The 17718-nt window shown below is 30.2% G+C and overlaps 1 protein-coding gene across 1 annotated transcript in view; it reads right to left on the bottom strand.

Moving 5' to 3' along the window:
• The window catches only part of LOC118192790 (protein-L-histidine N-pros-methyltransferase), a 500898-nt gene extending 484563 nt beyond the window's left edge, over positions 1-16335 (bottom strand). The window contains exons 1-2 of the mRNA XM_085812441.1: positions 16299-16335; positions 8192-8302 (exon numbers count right to left, since the gene is read on the bottom strand). Coding sequence (XP_085668567.1) covers positions 8192-8287 — 96 coding nt within the window. The 5' untranslated portion in view covers positions 8288-8302; positions 16299-16335. The remainder of the gene's footprint in view (positions 1-8191; positions 8303-16298) is intronic.
• Positions 16336-17718: the final 1383 nt, after the last annotated feature.

Below are 17718 nucleotides of genomic sequence, written 5' to 3'. Positions count from 1 at the left end.
GTGAACCGATATTTATACCGAATCAACGCAAAATGCTCCCCCCCCAAAAAAAAACACGCTAAAAATGAGAGGAGGACTTTTTTCTGAGAAAAACTGTGTCTTATTCCTATTACATATATAGATCATAAAAGCCACGAAAACCAAGCACGCAGCCAGGCCGTTCGTCTGGGTTAGAACTTGGGTCGAATTACCAATGTTCAACAATCTTAACGCGGCCCTGCTTCAGCATTAAAATAAAGGCTTTATTTTCAAAAAAATCAAATATCCGAATATATAATTATATACTCCTGCCTAAAAAAATAAGCAACAAAGGCAAAACACGGAATAAAACCAAAACAGTTTAATGGATATAGAGTGAAATAGTCTCCTGTAGCAGTCATATAGCTCTCATAATATGACATCATAAAAATGGAAATAAGATAGTTCATGAATCCCTGTAGCAGTCGGTCTCATTTTTGTTTCATATTCTGAAGGATGTTGGAAGAGCAACAGAAATTGCAGTTGCCTCTCAAAAGCATCTTAAGCATGTTCTATAAAGTTTAGATATGGATATCTAAATAGTCAATCTTCTGATTAATATCCTCGCTTTCCAGTTTCCTGCATCCCTGAAAAGGCGAACATAGGGCTCTAAGATATTCTCCCTGGCAATCACACAGCCTCAGTCAAAGACATGAAGGTCTATGCATCTGTCCAACATGATGCCTAAACAAAGCACTAAAGCTTCTCTGCCATATTGGCGCCTTTCTCGAATATTAGAGGAGCTGTTTGTGTGTGTGTGTGTGTGATTATGGTCTCGAGGGCTATCTGCCTAAGGAGAGGGATGCTTTCGTGGAGGGCTTTCTAAGGAAAACTGGCTCGTATACACGTTACACATGGGGAAAAACCCCCATGCAGCCAGACCGTTCGCGGGATTCGAACCTCGGACCGAACTACCAGTGTCCAGCGACGTTACCGCTCGGCCGCTGGTGGGCCGAATATTAGAGGAAAGATAGCGGTTGTTTGGTTCTCTGCGAATGAAGGTATACCGAGAATAAATTGTTTAGCTGAATCGGAGTATATCCAAAAAGGGAATGGTCCTCTACTGATGCTTGGTTTCAAGTCGATATTTCCCGCACCATGCTAAATGGGCAGAAGTTAGTGGGACGTAAAACAGCATGCCTTTCTGAAAACAGACGCGATCCTAGTGCCTTATGTTCACCTCAACGTTTTCAAAATGGATTTAGGTTTCTAAATTACATAACGATGATTCCGTGAAACTTGCTTTTAGGGAGATAACTTTCTTGACTTTTAATTGTACGTAAGCAGCATGAACGCCGAGCCAAATAAAAGCGAAGTACAGTCCTATATTTTTCATTCTACTCCACCAATTGCTGAATTGCTGAAAGTCATCTTCAAAATGCGAACATGGCGATTTTTTTTTTTTTTTTTTTTTTTTTTTCCCCATATTTCGAATCTATGCCTCGTACACCTAAACATTAACTTTAGTAACATTTGGTGAGAAACATATGCAGTAATTCAAAAAACCAGTTTGGCGCAAGTTTTTAATTTGAATAATTCTCTTGGAGAACTTCTGAGCTTGTGTTAAGCAGTTCAATTTCCCCTTTATTCCGTTATGCATTGTTTCTTTTTTCTTGCAAATACTTTCGCTTAACATTTTTAATCACAGTTATTTTTAGACCTCTTTATTTATTTATTTATTTATTTATTTATTTTTTTACTTTAGTTATTTGAGCTACGTATTTCAAATATATTTCTTCAAATAGATATTTTTAAATTTCTATTTTTCATTCAGAAGGACTTTAAGCATATTTATTCATGTAAATGTAGTTTTAATTTGATTTTATTTATTTTAAGATAATTTTTCTCTTTCCTTTTTAGCCCAAAAGGCATTAGCCAGAGGGGCTTTTAATTTTGTTTTGGCTCTTTGTGGGATTTCACTTTTCAAATTGTTGCCACAAAATATTAGAGCCCTGCATTATATTTAAAGAATGAAGAATCTGCATGAACGTATCTATGTTTCTCGCACTGTGAAAAAACAATGGTATCTTAAGACATAAAATTTTGAATAACTTAGTCCTCCATACGAATATGAGCATCTGGAAGCCCAAATTCGGAATCTGGGATTTGTCTTATTATCTACTTCATCACAAGAATTTGGAATAATCGCAAGGAAACAAATCTGGAGAACACGCTGCAAGACTGAGCACATGGACTTATTTTTTGGATTCACCAGTTCTGAGAACTGGTTATTGACCAATAGAAATGTATATTATCATGCAGTACAAATCATTGGGAATAACAGTTTCCAACTAAATGAAGTAAGATTAAAAATCTTTTGCTCAATTCTCAACCACTTAAAAATTAACGACTCATCAAACATTTGAAATTGCGCAAATATTTTGATACATCAGCTTGTAAGGTACGTCTAATGTCACTTAATCTAAACACCTGTTTAATCTTCCGAGAGGAAATAAAAAAGGGAAATAATCGTCTTGTCTTACATTCCAACAACACTAAGTAAATACAATAACTGCAAATGTAACTAAACGTTCATTTGCACTACTGCTTGGAAGTTTACAAACACGTTATCAAAACTTAACTCTGATTACTGTGTAGTCCAATCCAGGCGAATGGGGCTAGCTGCATGTTGGTTTTCCTAATTTTCCTATGTGCAATGTGAATACGAGCCATTTTGCCTTAGAAAGGTCCTCCATGAATACATGCCTTCCCTTAAACAGATAGTTCCAATCTGCTTTGTAATATTTAAGTAATCAAGCAATTCGATTTAAACGTGATTTCTAAACTGGCAAAAGCCAAAAAGTCACTGAGAACCAGTTCGAGAATATGAAAGATGCAAAGTAAAAGGTTGAATTGCAAATACATTCTTTTTTAAACTTAGATTGTCATTTGTTAGCCTAAATTACATAATTTATACTTTTCAGAGGAGTTGACAGAAAAGAGAAAAAATGGAGGTGAACAGGAAGAAGTGAATAAAAAAGATACAACTTAACTTAAGACTTTTATTTACAATCACTTTCAGTTACACTGAAACTGTTAGCAATAAAGTACACTCAATAATATAGTTAAAGAGGCATTTCTTCATGAAATAAAAATAGCAAATTTGATGATTTTATACTTTATTTTTTCGGTACAACACATTACAGGTAATCGGCATACAGTACTTTATTCTTACAATTTTATTTGACTCTTAAAGCTAATATTACACGCCAAAAATATTTGTGACAACCAATACCTTCATATAATTTTTTCTTAGCTGCTGACATATACTGAAAAATTGCTTTAACTTGTTTTATGACAATGACAAAAGTCTGGATACTAATAGCTGGTAGAGAAAAAAAATGCAATCTGCAGCTTCTAGCACATATGAGAAAAACATCTCTCTTTAAAGTGTAAAACAGATAAAAAATGTTAGATAAATATTTAAAAGCTGCCCCAAATAGCTTACGTATGCTAACAATTTATTGTGGCTAGGAAACTGGAGGTACATCAAGTAACACAGCATTCCTACCGATTTGGTTAAAACCATAATGACTAGTTTTAAATTTTAATACAAACTCTTTTAGCACTACTAAAATTGCAGGGAAAAGCGAAATAAATTAAAATATATTCAAATAAAATACATTGACAGCAAAATAAAAGAAAACAAAATGTTTCGATGTCTACTGAATATAAACAATGGAATAAAGAAAATTTTTGAGGGCAAAATTATTTTTTAAAAAAATGCATGGAAGTATCATCGTGTACTATTAAATAATCTTTGTAAAAATGCTAAACTAATTCTTTCACGGCAGTCAAATGCAAAATGAATCCGAAAAGGCACTCAGGAAAGCATAAACTTATGCAAACTAACAAAAATCTTACTTTTAAACAAGAAAAAAGAGCAGACTCCAATAGAAAACTTCACTCCATTTACTATGAAATTTAGACAGATCTGTCAAGGGAACAAATAAAATTCGAAATGATATTTAACAATCTGATATTTTTGCTTTGATAAAAGAGAAACAGTTTAATTTCTACATGTTAATGGCAACTAGTTTTTAAAACCTAACATATTTGTCCCTTTTTTTATTTAACTGACACAAATATGCATTATGCAGAAATTTTAGGAACCTGATTACCTGCCAATACGGAGATTAAATACACTTTTATTGGAAAGTAGTAAAACATAAAAGCTAAATAACCTAATTAGAAAAAAAATGAAAACTATATACAAAAAGCTTTAAAAACAATTTAAATATGAATATAAGCAAAAAAAATATAAACTGTTGAAATATATTTTCACTTTAAACTTCATCATCATCATAATAATAATAAAATTCTTATCTTTACATAAGTACATTCTGATCTTTACATAAAAACTAAATTCATTGGGGCAACTGCCTTCAGTGAGCCATGGTCTGCAGTGTCCTTATATCTGCTTTCTTTACATAAAAAGCTGTGCATATTCAACATAACATTTGCAACCATACCACTGATGGCATAAAACGCATGAAATTTCTTAATTATCATTTGTAGCATTACTTTACTAGCATGAAATATACCATCAACAAAAACTTCTGTTGGGTTTATAAATTTAAAATTAAATAAAATATGAAGAATAATTTGATAAATGATCAATTCCAGTTTTCTTTTCAAGACTAGTCCACTTCTAAAATAGTATACACTGTACGACTGATTATATATATTTAATCAATAAAAATACAGGAAATTAGAATTTATGGTTTATTTAATACATGAATAACTCTAAAAAACAGGGAAAAAATTCAAGATGACTAATTTATACAAAATATAAAACAATCAGAATTTCTTTTAATAATTATTTTAATTATTTTTATGCCCTTAAAACAATCTTTCTTATATATAAAAAAGAATTATTAACCTTTTTAAATCCATATCTTACTACTAGAAATCATAATTCAAAACACCTAACACACAAAATGATTTTTAATGCATGGCAACAGCACAGACCTTAAAAAAAATTGCTGGAAAAAATAATGGTATGTTCTCCCTTTTTTTAACCATAGAACATGGTTCAAAAAATGCACAACATGCATAATTAAGCAGCATGATTTTTTATATTAAACAATTATTTAAAAATATTTTATTTATTCATAACAGCAAACTAAAAGTACTTTTAATAGTAGTTTCTCGTATAACATAACTGAAATTTGAAGAAAGTTTAAAAATATGCCTATTTTCTGCTTAGCATGTCTTTAATTTTAATATTTAATATTTCAAATACTAAAATGTTAACACATTCCTTTAATAATTATTCACTGCACAATTTTTAGCATAAATAATTCATCATGAAGGATTTAAAAAAGTAAAAAACAAATAAAAAATCTTAATATAAATTCTATATTTATGAAAAATGTACCCTAATACCCTAATATATTAAACCAAATCGTCTAAAAGGACTTTAACATTAAATAAATAAATATATATATATATATATATATGCAATAAATTTTATTCAAATTTACCTCTTTGAAAAAATAGCACATAAAAATATTTCTCCAGCAAATATTCTCATGCACTTTTATAACAGTTTAACACTCATATTGCTAAATAAATATTTTCAACTAAGCCAAACTATTACAAGAAAATATTTCTAATATAATTCAAACCAACCATTTTAAAGGTTCACAACTAAAACAATGACATTCACAACTAAGATAATAATGCTTTGCTGACATAATTTAAAAAGACTATAGAGAAGAAGAGAAGGGAAGAGAATCTGCTGTGTTGGAAAGTCTACTCTCTGTATTTAGAGATTTGCATTTTACTAAGATCATTTAGACGTTTCAAAATTAGCATAATTTTTTGCTTAATTATGAAAAATATTAATTTAAAATCTATTGCCAATAGTTTGGATTTAAATTCAGTATTATGCACAATTTTTATTTGAATATTTGGTAACATACACATATGATATAATGAAGTCTGCTACCATATAACAAAAAAAGTTTTTCTTCATATAACAAAAAAAGTGAAAAAACATTTTCAGAATTTTCCCTACATAAATATCTAAGCATTTTGGAATGTATTATCTGAAAAATACATAAGGTCTTTGATAACAATAAGTAACAGAAAATAAGTAATCTGAGTAAAAATGTTAAGAAACACATGAAAATTTACATGTTGGCTCTAAATAGCTGGTAATCAAAAATCTTCCTAGCTCTATGGACAGTAAAAATGTACTTGGTGCAGAATTATCTATACTCAAACTGCTATCATTCTCAACAAATGAGTATCAAGTAATGTGTTCAGAATTTGGAAAATATACTTACTTCAACAAATCTTGATATTGCAAAATAATAACCCGAGTAATTAAAATCTATTGAAAACAAATTCTAATTGACAAATAAATGGATTTTATAGTGACACAACAAATAACTTATAAAGTTCTAATGTAATCACATCATTCAGCTCATGAAAATGGATTCATAAAAGTTATTGTATTTAATAAAGCAATAGACACATTTGGAATTAGCAAAAAAATGTGGAATGAATTTACTGTTCATAAGTTCAAATTTAAAAAAAAAAAAAAAAATAGATGTCATTATGCTTTATATATGTGAAAGGAAATTCAAGCATACAAAATTAATAAATTTTATTCTGGATCAAACTGCTCCATACAGAAACGACGAGAAATATGCAAATTTAAAAATTTTTCAAATAAGAAATAGCTGTTGTTATGTTTTATAGATGTGAAAGAAAAGTCAAGCATACAAAAATTTAGTTAATAAATTTATTCTGGATCAAAACTGCATCATACAGAAAGGATTGAAAAGTAGAAAAGGTCTTTTGTGCAAAAATTCAAGATTAATATCCACATATTTGATATGACAATTTAAATGAGTACAGTAATAAAAACCCAGTTAAAAAAAATGTTGGTAATACTAGTAACATATCAGAAATAAATCTCATTATTAAGATCTAGAAGCATATTTGATTAGTTTCAGTTAGGCATATCATTTTTATTAACCTCACATTTTTCTATTTATTGTATTTCAAATAATTCAAAATCTATATATAAAATACGTCTTAAATTGTGTTTTGGTAACTTTTGTCTAAAATTTCTATTATATATATATATATTTAATAAAACATAACTTTTTTTAATAAAACTTAATTTTGCTAATTTCATCTAAAATTTAAAAGCATCAAAATTTAATCAATTTATTAATATCTCAGAAATGTTATTATAAATTGTGAATTACCTTTTAGTAAAGATTGCTAAACTCAATGCATGACAATTATTTATTTTTTTTCCACTGTTACAAAAACAAAGATAAATGATTTTCTGATTAGTTTTATAAATTAAATATTTGACAAATAGAAAAGCAAAATATAATTGCCTTTTATATATTTAAAAACTGCATGATGTAACACCTGGTGGGTTATGTTTTATTAAAAAATATATATATAACAGAAATTTTAGACAAAAGTTACCAAAACCCAATTTAAGACGTATTTTATATATATTATATAGGAGATTTCGAATTATTTTAAATACAATAAATAGAAAATAAATGCTGCAGATCAGTAAGGCACTAAGGAGTCTCACATTTTTTGTAGAAAACTTATAAATCAATTACAAAATAAAGAGCTTGTAATTTCTACAAGCTGCTTGTTTTAAGTTAGTTACCTTGATTTCGCCTATTATATTTGATATATAATTTTTTTGCTATTTTTAAAAGCAAAACCATGTTAAAGATTAATAAAATTAACCAAAATTCATAGGCAATTGGAGACAATTTTACAAAGCAAAAGATCCACTCTATCTGTTGCCATATTGGCCAGGTTTTACAATTTTTGTCATCCCCTTAACCAAAATTCATAGGCTCTTAATGTTAAAACAATTAGAGACAATTTTATAAAGAGACCTACTCTGCCTGTTGCCACATTACCCAAGTTTTACAAATTTGCCATCCCTTAGAAGAGACCTTACTTCATTAAAAAACTAATTAACTATGTTATCCCATGTCTAAATATTTTCTATTAATTTGGTGTATATTTTGCTCTTCATTAAAATCAACAAATATTTTAAGCAACAAAAATTTAAAAACTACTAAATTAAAATAAATACATAAATAAATAAAAATAATTGTTAGAAAATGAAGCATTATAAGGATTTCATGAAAGAAACAATGAAAATATAACATACCTTCGATTTGTCCAGACATCTTAGATTATCATCTTTAACCATTTTTTCATATAATGTTCTGGCTAGAGAACTTCGTAAATATGGTCTAACAGCCATCTCAAATAAATACCACTGAATAAAAAATGCAAAAATAATTATATTTTACCACAAATTTTAAAAAATGAATTCATAGATTGCAAATTAAGTAAGAAGTAATAGCAACTTAGAAATAATATCAGGACCACAAAAATAATAATAGTATGAAAATAATAATGTATGAAACAATTCTTGTAGGAGTAATAAATAGAATAATAAATATAATATTTAGAATTCAAGGTTTAAAATTATGCAATAAATTTCCTTTCCAAAAATTTTTCATATCTTAAATTTCATAAAAATTACATGAATTTTGGAAAAATTGTTAACATGTTAACATCATACACATTACATAACTGATTTAAAAAGTGTTCATTTTATAACTAATTTTGATCATAAATTTCCAATTTTTTAATTAATAAAGGGATTAAAAAGCACACATCCCCAGCTAAGAAATAATCCTTTATAAATTAAAAATCTTGTTTGAGAAAATCAGAATTCTAAAACTGTAGTGTTAAACCATTTACCTTGAAAAACAGAAAACACGTGAAAAAATTAGATAAATTCAAAAATCTAATATGTTTGGCTGTTTAATCAATTACAGCAAAGCTAGTTCCATCTGTCAGATATTAACACTTTCTTTGCAGAAAATTTTTCAGGAAAACTGAGTCATACTCATGTTTCACAAAGGGAAAACTGTGAAATACCAATTCGCAAAACTTTGAATCTAGGTTGAACTACCAGTGTTCAGGAGCCTCATCAATTCAGTCATTGATGATTCTAAGAATATGGTTTTAGTTTATTAAAACTAATTGCTGTAAGTGAACATCAACAAAATTTTACATTACTAAAAATCTATTAATATGTATACAATGTTACATACATCTCATAATTTTTTCAACACATTTCAGCCACAGTCTTATATTAAAGAGCAGGTTATATGACTTTACCCACACAGCTATGACCAAAAAAAGTTTAGAAATTTTTTCGAAAATTTTATTCAGCTATTTTATTTATAAATTCCCTACTAAATTCAAGCCAAAATGGTACTCTTCTGTTATCAAGACCAGATTGAGAAATGTATGAATGTATGCTTGTGTATATGGATGTATGTGTTCATGTATATATGTATGTGTTCATGTATATATGTATGTACAAATGTCTGTGTTTGTATACACATATATGTACGTTAGTATGCACATGCTTACATATGGTCTCAATAACAGAACAGTACTGCCAAAATTATAAAATATGAATATAGGCATAATTTATCATCATACAAAGAAGTATGTTTTAAAAGTATATGCATGATTTGTCAACTTTCTACTAAAAATTAACTTATACTACATCAGGGAAATGCAACCAGCCAACTAAACCACCATGATATGAACTTGTAGTAAATTTTAAAAGTCATATAAAATCAGCTACACCAACACAACCCATACAAATATATACAGGGTGACCTGTAAACAATGTTATATCAGAGGGTTGATACCACAACATGAAATTCATTAATTCATTTTGACCTATAATTAGTCTTTTGCAGCAATTAATCTTAAAATATGTAACTCCTGAAAATACTTTTGTTTATGATCTATTTGAAAGAAATCCATCTCAAGAAGTAACCCACTCAAAAATTAAAAACTGTTTACTTAAATGAATGGTTATTTTTCCATTAGGTTCTTTGTTATGTATTACCACTTGCCAGTTTGTTGAACAGCACCCAAGCAATAAAACTGCTGAAGTAGTAGCCATCTTAACACAACGGCCCACTGGGCACTCGCCCATAAGCCTCATGAGCTTACATTTAATTCCTGTTAGTAACTGTTGTAGGAGCCCCAACACACTGTTTCGCCCAGGAGCCCATAATGCTGTAAAGATAAAATAGAGTAGTAGTTTGATTCGGATTCTAATTCTGGCTCACTGCATGGGAGTTTTAATGATTTTCTCTATGCGTAATGTGAATACGAGCTAGTTTACCTTAATATGTCCTTCATGAAGGCATCCTTCCCTTTATGTAGATACCTCTCAAGTGATTTCCTATAATACTGAAACCGCTTTTCGGTTTATTGCAAAATTTCATGTCAGCAGCAGTAAAAAGCAAGATGCAGAAAAGAATAAGAAGAGAAGCTCTGCTAAATAAAAGAGAGAAAGAAAGAAGTCCATTAAAGTAAGATGGAAACTCAGACTAGGAAAAAAAGAATAACTGACAACTCATTCAACCAACCCAGAAAAACATTAAGCCATCATTAAGACTAGGCAGTTAACAATTACATAATATTCAGATGTACAGGCACCCTGGACATTTCCAAAAAACAACAAAATTGGACAGAGATACTAAAATGGAAAATGTTCCAATATTAATTCTAATTTTTCCTTTTTGATTGAAAAATGTGAAGAAACAACATCAGTGATGCATATTAATTACTGAATGCTGTCCATTTACATTTGCATCACATTCAGGCATGTTTGAAAAAAAAACATTAATGAAGACTACTTTTAATTTACAGGGACACTAGGCAGATTCTTCACGTATGCCTCTACATGAAGAAATGCAAATTAGATATGATTTTATTTTTTCTCATACAGCTGATACAATGTTCATTTTAAATTATTTTTGCATAAAAATATGTCTATAGAACCTTTAAAATAATCCTCAATGGCAGATACAGTCAAAAGTCTCTAATCCGGACATCCATAATCCGAAATGATCTATAATACGGACCTCAAAGCTACAAACTTTCTGTGCATATGCATTTATGCATGCGCATTTAATGCATAACGGACGGTATAAGCTAAGCTAAAATTATCTAATTCAGTTAATGTTGCAGATTGCATTGTTCCTTAATCTTCTCATTGGATGCGGCTTATTATTTTTTGCAGACTGTTAGAGCAATTTTATAAAAGTAAGCTTGAACTTTCGATTATGTCAAAAAGAATTTCCCATTCTGGAGCTGCCAAAGGATCTACAAAAGGAAAGCATGTTTCGATGTCCATCAAACAAAAAGTGGAATTGCCAAAAAAAAAAAATGGATAAAGACATATTCTTTGTTTCTCTAACCATTCCAAAATCTGTTTATCAATTTCACGCAGCTCTGCAGGGGGGGGAGGGCATCGCAGCACGCACTGAACTGGAAGTTGATCTGTCAGCACTATCTTTATCTTCAAGGCAGATGTTTTTATTTTATTCGGCTTAAAATTCCTTACTAAATGTAGTATTTCATCTGGATACATCAATATGATTTAATCAATTTCCTTTGATACAATTTAAATCAAATTCCTCGTCATTATAAATATCACGAATTCACATCAAATAGTTTTCCAGTTGCAATTTTCTAATTTCGACTATGGATTACGCATGCGCGCGTTGAAAGAAATGTTTAATAAAGTAAACAAATAAATATTAAGTTTTTTTTGGTAAAATTTGATACCCTTTAGATCATAATATTTCATAAATTATGGTTTCATATTTTTAATTTTATAATTTCTGCATGCCATCTCACCAGATTTAACTTGATGATCTATAATCCGGAATTGCTGAAGTCCCGACGAGTCCAGATTAAAGACTTTTGACTGTATTATGTAATTGGAGCTAAAGCTGAGCTTTTTTCATCTGAAGACATAGGTTATGTTCATTTTTAGAAATAAATTTATGATATGAAAGCCCCTTAAAAAATGGGGTCCACTCCTACTGCAACTTGAAAAATGTTATAAATATATCTCTAAATATTTAAGCTTCAAAAGATGAGCCAAATATTGTGTTAAACAGAAATAATTCCATAGAAATCTGGCTTTAATAACTTTATAATAAAGATAAAAAATTCCTAAACATATATTCCCCAAACATTTCATATATTAGTGGCTTCTCTTTTTACTCCTTAGATGTTGTGAACCCACCAGTAGCCGAGCATTAAAGTTGCTAACACTGCTAGTTCAGCTTGGGTTGTGATTACTAGAGAGCGAGCTAGCTGCATTGGCATTTTTCTTGTCTTCCCCAAGTGTAACATGGATGCGAGCTAGCTTTCCTTAGAAATTCCTCCACGAAGGCATCCTTCCTTCTCGCATGCTTTGCCATAATCAAATATACCAAACCTCAAATGCTGCAATACTAATTCTATGGACGCATGTATGTATATTTACAGTTCTTTAGTAAATATACATTCATGCATCCATAGAATTAGTATTGCATAGAATTAGTATTTCTATTTACGCATGTATGTATATTTACAGTTCTGAAGTGCATATTAAATGCAACTGATTATCATTGTGTATCACAGAAATATTATTAGTTTTTCATACACTTATACACCCAAGCTCATTTAAACCCTCTGGGCAGCCAGGGTTTTCACTAAAAAAGCACAAATTTCCAAAAACTACTACGAGAACAAATTATTTTTTTGATTCTAATGCAAAAACTCTCCTTGTATTTCATACCTGGATTTTTCTTTTGATATATTGCCTTAATTATGTTGGCATCTTTTAATATGCATGTATATACACGTTCCTACAGATATCAAAATAAATATTCTAGACTATATATATATATACAGCTTTGCCGCTTAGAGGGTTAATATGTTTTCAAGCTTTTGTATATGTAATAGTGATTACATAATAAAGATTTAAGCAAGAAATTTAGAGACTCATTTGATAAACTTCAGACATTTTTTGCAATAATATTTGTGTTATAGTAGAGTTAAATCAAGAAGATACTAGTTCATCCTATAAATAAAGTGGTTTTTCTACTGCATAAAAATCTGATGAGAACAGAATAAATTACCTGCATTAAAATGCTAAAAAATAAGTATTAAGTTTACTTGTTCTTATGTTTGCAAGTTTTGAAGAATGCAGTTCAATTTTAATATTTGTTTGTCAAAACAATAATGGACAAAAGAGCACATTCAGCTTTATCATTCATTAGAAACAAGTGCAAGAAATATTAATGTAGTATATGGAGATCGGGCAATAAGCAGAAGCCAGTGTCAATGGTGGCCCAGGGCCGTTCCTAGCAGGGGTGCATCGTGTAAAAGTACGCGGGCGGCCAGACTCTCACGATATCCTGCCTAAATATTTTAAACTCATTATAAGTTCTTGTCATATTAAGTGCGTTTTATAGTTTGTCATACGTAAGTACTTAGTGAGTATGAAATAAAAATGTTATTAATCACTAAGCATTTTCTTTTTAATTTGGAGAGCAATCTCAGGAAAGTATGTAGTTTGCCGATGGCCAAGGAACAGCTCTGTGACGGCCTCAGGAATTCCGAGACCAAAACAGCGGCCTAGAAAATAAGTTCAACCTAGATCCGTAGAGCTAAATGACCATGTTTCGTAAAACCTGGCAGAACAAAGTCCTATTGGAATATTGAGTAGCTAGCAAAGGATGTAGAAATGCATATTTTAGATTTAAAAAAAAAACTTTATACTAATTTTGAAAAACAAAAGAAGTAAAATTAAAATTATATACAGGATGATCCTATAGTTATAGATTAAGTCAAATGACACAAAAGGTTTTGTCCTAATTCAGAACAAAACTACCACTCTCAAACAGCTTTATATGGTTATTTTCATAATGGTGGTTTGTCTCTGCGCAGGACCTCGATGCAAGCTGGCCACTGCTCGAAGAGACAGAATAAGAGTGTCCCAGCATAAAAATGTCTGTATCTTTATGCAGATTAAATCTGAACTTGTAAAAGACTTTCATAAAGGTACAAATGATTTTAATCCAAATTACTGTTTTGCAAGTAGAACTTTATACTTAGTTAATCTGAATAGCAATTTAAAACCTTACTTGCACAGGTGCATATATACCTTTACGAATGCTGCTTTATACAAGTAAGTGGTGTGTATTTAATTATGGCAAAGCACACTAGGGCTATCTGCCTAAGTGGAGGGATGCCTTCATGGAGGATTTATACAAGTAAGAAATAGATTTTCATAAGGTGAATGCACCTTTATGATGACATCCTTGTGAAGGTTTCTGGTGTTTAAGATTGTGGCCATCTTGGGCGAAAGTATAAGTACCTTTATGACTGAGAACCATTATCATATGGACCCATCTAACATAATGAAGTATTAGTGCTCGTCCAAAAAGAAAAAAAAATTGCTTTTTATTGTTTTAATGCCCATCAGTGCTTTACAGTATTTACATGTCAGACCGCCGCCCAACCAGGATAGTGGTTAACAACGCTGACTGCTGTACCATAAAGCCTGGGTCCAAATCCCTCAGAAGGCATGGATGCTTGCTTGCAAATGCATAGCATTTGTGGTGCATGGGGGCACTCTAAATATGTGTCAAGCCAAAAGTCCTCTTGAGAGGTTAGTGGTAGGGGAAGAGGGGTGGGAAACATTCCGACCCATTCCCCCCAGGCTGCTCTCTATTTAAATTGGGAGGGGGCAAAACTAAGCAAAGTCATACTATCACCTGTATGGTGCTCAGGAATCTTATCAACAACAGGTGCAATTTTGCACTCCTTGCCATAATGAATTTTGTGAGTTTGTGCTAATGTTACTGTCAGACAAGTGAGATAAGTTACAACAACATGTCAGAACAGAATGATTCTTAATAAAAAAATGATTTGACTAAAGGATGAAATTTAATTTTAAGTGTAAAATTGTACTTCTTAAAGAATGTATTTTACATACTTTCCATTGCTTTAAAAAAACCTGTTCTAATATTAACACCCAGTTTACAATACAATTAAGGCACTTAGCATGGTACCATCACTTTACCTTATCTCTGAAGAGTGCAGAATTATTGTTGTGCAATATGTATAATCAGCTGAAAATTTTAAATATTGGCTTTCATATATAAAAAAATAACTTAATCTTTTTATTTCATTTTCAAATATAAAAGCTTTATGTAATTTGAAAAATATATGAAGTTTAGAAGGCAACACAATCAGTCTTTTCCAGAAGCAGGATAAACGTGATGCTCACAAAATATTTTTTATAAAGACCTTCTCACGTCTTTTGAAATACAAAGATTTTTTTTTTTTTTGTTTTTTTTTTGTTTGTGTGTGTAATCATTCACAAACAATGGTTGTAAATTTAACATTTCTTGAAGTTCTGAGCCTCATATTGATTTCTTCTTTCCTTCCTAAGCTGAAATGTAAAATTTATGGAACAAGTTTACATTCTGAGCTTTGAAGAATGAATTCCATACTTAGTGTTTATATAAAGCTCCAGATATATAAATGCTTCAAAATGCTATATAAGTAATTATATAATTTTGCAATTCCTTAGATGTAAAAAAAGTTCTCCCCGACATCACAATCCTGATAGTGTAATGAAATGTTTTACATTTTCCTGATCATAGATTTTCTTTTCACGAGGTAACAAATTAATGCAAAAATCCATCATTAGGGTAATTAAACTGAAAAGGCCAACTGAATTTCTCTGCCGGGTAGTTTATTTCATTAATGCATATAAATTTTGAAGTTCTTTTTAAAAATAAGGATGTATTAATAACAGTTAAATGGTATTCAGACTTATCCAACAAGAGTTAAAATAAGAGGATTTTTCTATGATATAAAACTATACTACAAGCTCAATATACTAATTATGATAAAATAATGTAAATTTGTTCGAATTTTTATACGGATTCACCTCCACAATTCCGGAAAATATCGTCGCGATCGAAAATACCTCCAGCAATATTCCATAACATAAATGCAAAATTTTTAAAATACATGTATCTATAACTTGACACAAAAAAATTAAAAACATAATGATTGGTTAAAAAAAAAAAAAAAAAAAGAGTACATTCGAAAGAAAAACATAAATCTATTGCAGTAACAAAGTTGAGAAAATGTAAACAAGCCCATGCGTTTTGTTAAGCCTAACTAGACGACGCTGTTCAGGAAAGATTGAGCAGCTAAAACGCCATGAAAAGCTACAAAACAATAAAATTTGATAGTAAAAGAAACTCATTAATTTGTGTATTCACGTCAGAGAATGTAACAACATGATTTTGCTATCATAAATCTAATAACGAATCCTGCATGTACACTGATCACGAAAACAATCTTAAGCTTACCCACACTATCGTATCTGAAGCCGATGGGTTACTGGGAAATCTGGCGGTATTGGCGGAATAAATTTTCAGCCAAAATCGCCAAAGAGGTTCAATGACGTTGTATACCGCTATCTGGGTTACAGACTTCGTTTTTTCATCTATTAGCTCCAGATGTTACACATATGGGAACAGTATGGTAATGACTTTAGTGAAAGTGAAAAGAACATTAAACCATATGTAACTTAAAAGCAAAAAAATGCTTTCTATCAGAAATAATTGCTTTTTTTACAGATTGCTCACAAAGTCTCAATGTAATTTTAATCTAAAAATCGAATAAAAAGTAATTTGTTTTCATTTTTATTTTAGATTTTACAGTAAATTACGGAATTCAAGAATGTGGAATTGCATTATATTCTATTTCATTTGTAGAATGAAAAGCTAATATTATAAGTTTTATAATAAAAATAAATAAATAAAATACCTTTATTTTTATTATTACCGATACTAAGGAATTAAAACTACAACTACAAGGAATTCTTAATAGTAAATAAACTAATAAGAAAGAGGAAGTATTTTTAAACATTGGAGATGAAAGGAAATCTCGCAAAATTTTTCATTCAATTTGAATTTATGTGCAAAAAGTAAAATATATGCAGAGGTAAGAACTAATAATTTTGTTCTGTGTCGATCCTACGTTAACATTATTTGTGAAGTAAGGATTAATCATAAAAATTCAACAATAATCTTGCTTGTTCGATCATAAAAATTCGTTCCAGAAAAAGCCTAATAAATTGCAGTTTATAAATAAAAAAAATAATAAGGTTTACAATAACGCTACAACTTGCGCTACCCCAACTTACGCGAACTTGAATTTATGTTGTGATTTATTTTTCTTATTTTGTTATGCTTCTAATTAGCTTGAATTTAGAATTGTCATAAATTTAGAAAATGCGTATAAACAGAGCATTACTTTTCCTACATATTAGAACTAACTTTAAAGAAATAATATGCATCAAAGCAGAGCTTAAATTGCGCGGGAGCCCTGCTCCGGTACTTCTCAGTTTCTGAAGTAAATCGTGATTCTAGCCGAAGCGCACCGGAACCTTTAATTAAAAGGTTCCGGCACTTCTTTTATGTTGACACACAGTTTCAGCGAACAAATTTTATTTTAAAAATAAATACGCCTTAAAAATTTATTATAATTTCCGAATGCATGCCTTTCTTTCTCTAGGAAACAAACACTTTGATGGAAGTTAAGATTTTTAAGTCTTTCCTTAAAAATCCCACGTCCGCCCACGTGTCCAAGGCCTATTCTCCAGGTAGTGCAATGAATTTATGAAAGTGGGTAAAATGTTTTGATTGCGAAAGTGTTAAAAGTGATTATCTTAGTTGTGCACGTTCAGTGCTAGTGATTTCTCACTGCAGAGCTCCCGCAGACTTA

The sequence above is a fragment of the Stegodyphus dumicola genome, chromosome 3, assembly GCF_044657685.1.
Source record: "Stegodyphus dumicola isolate Sdum_Otavi_A_Nest chromosome 3, ASM4465768v1".
In the NCBI taxonomy this organism is placed as follows: domain Eukaryota; kingdom Metazoa; phylum Arthropoda; class Arachnida; order Araneae; family Eresidae; genus Stegodyphus; species Stegodyphus dumicola.
Note: the sequence above shows the minus strand (reverse complement) of the source record. Positions and strands in the feature narration are given on the sequence as shown.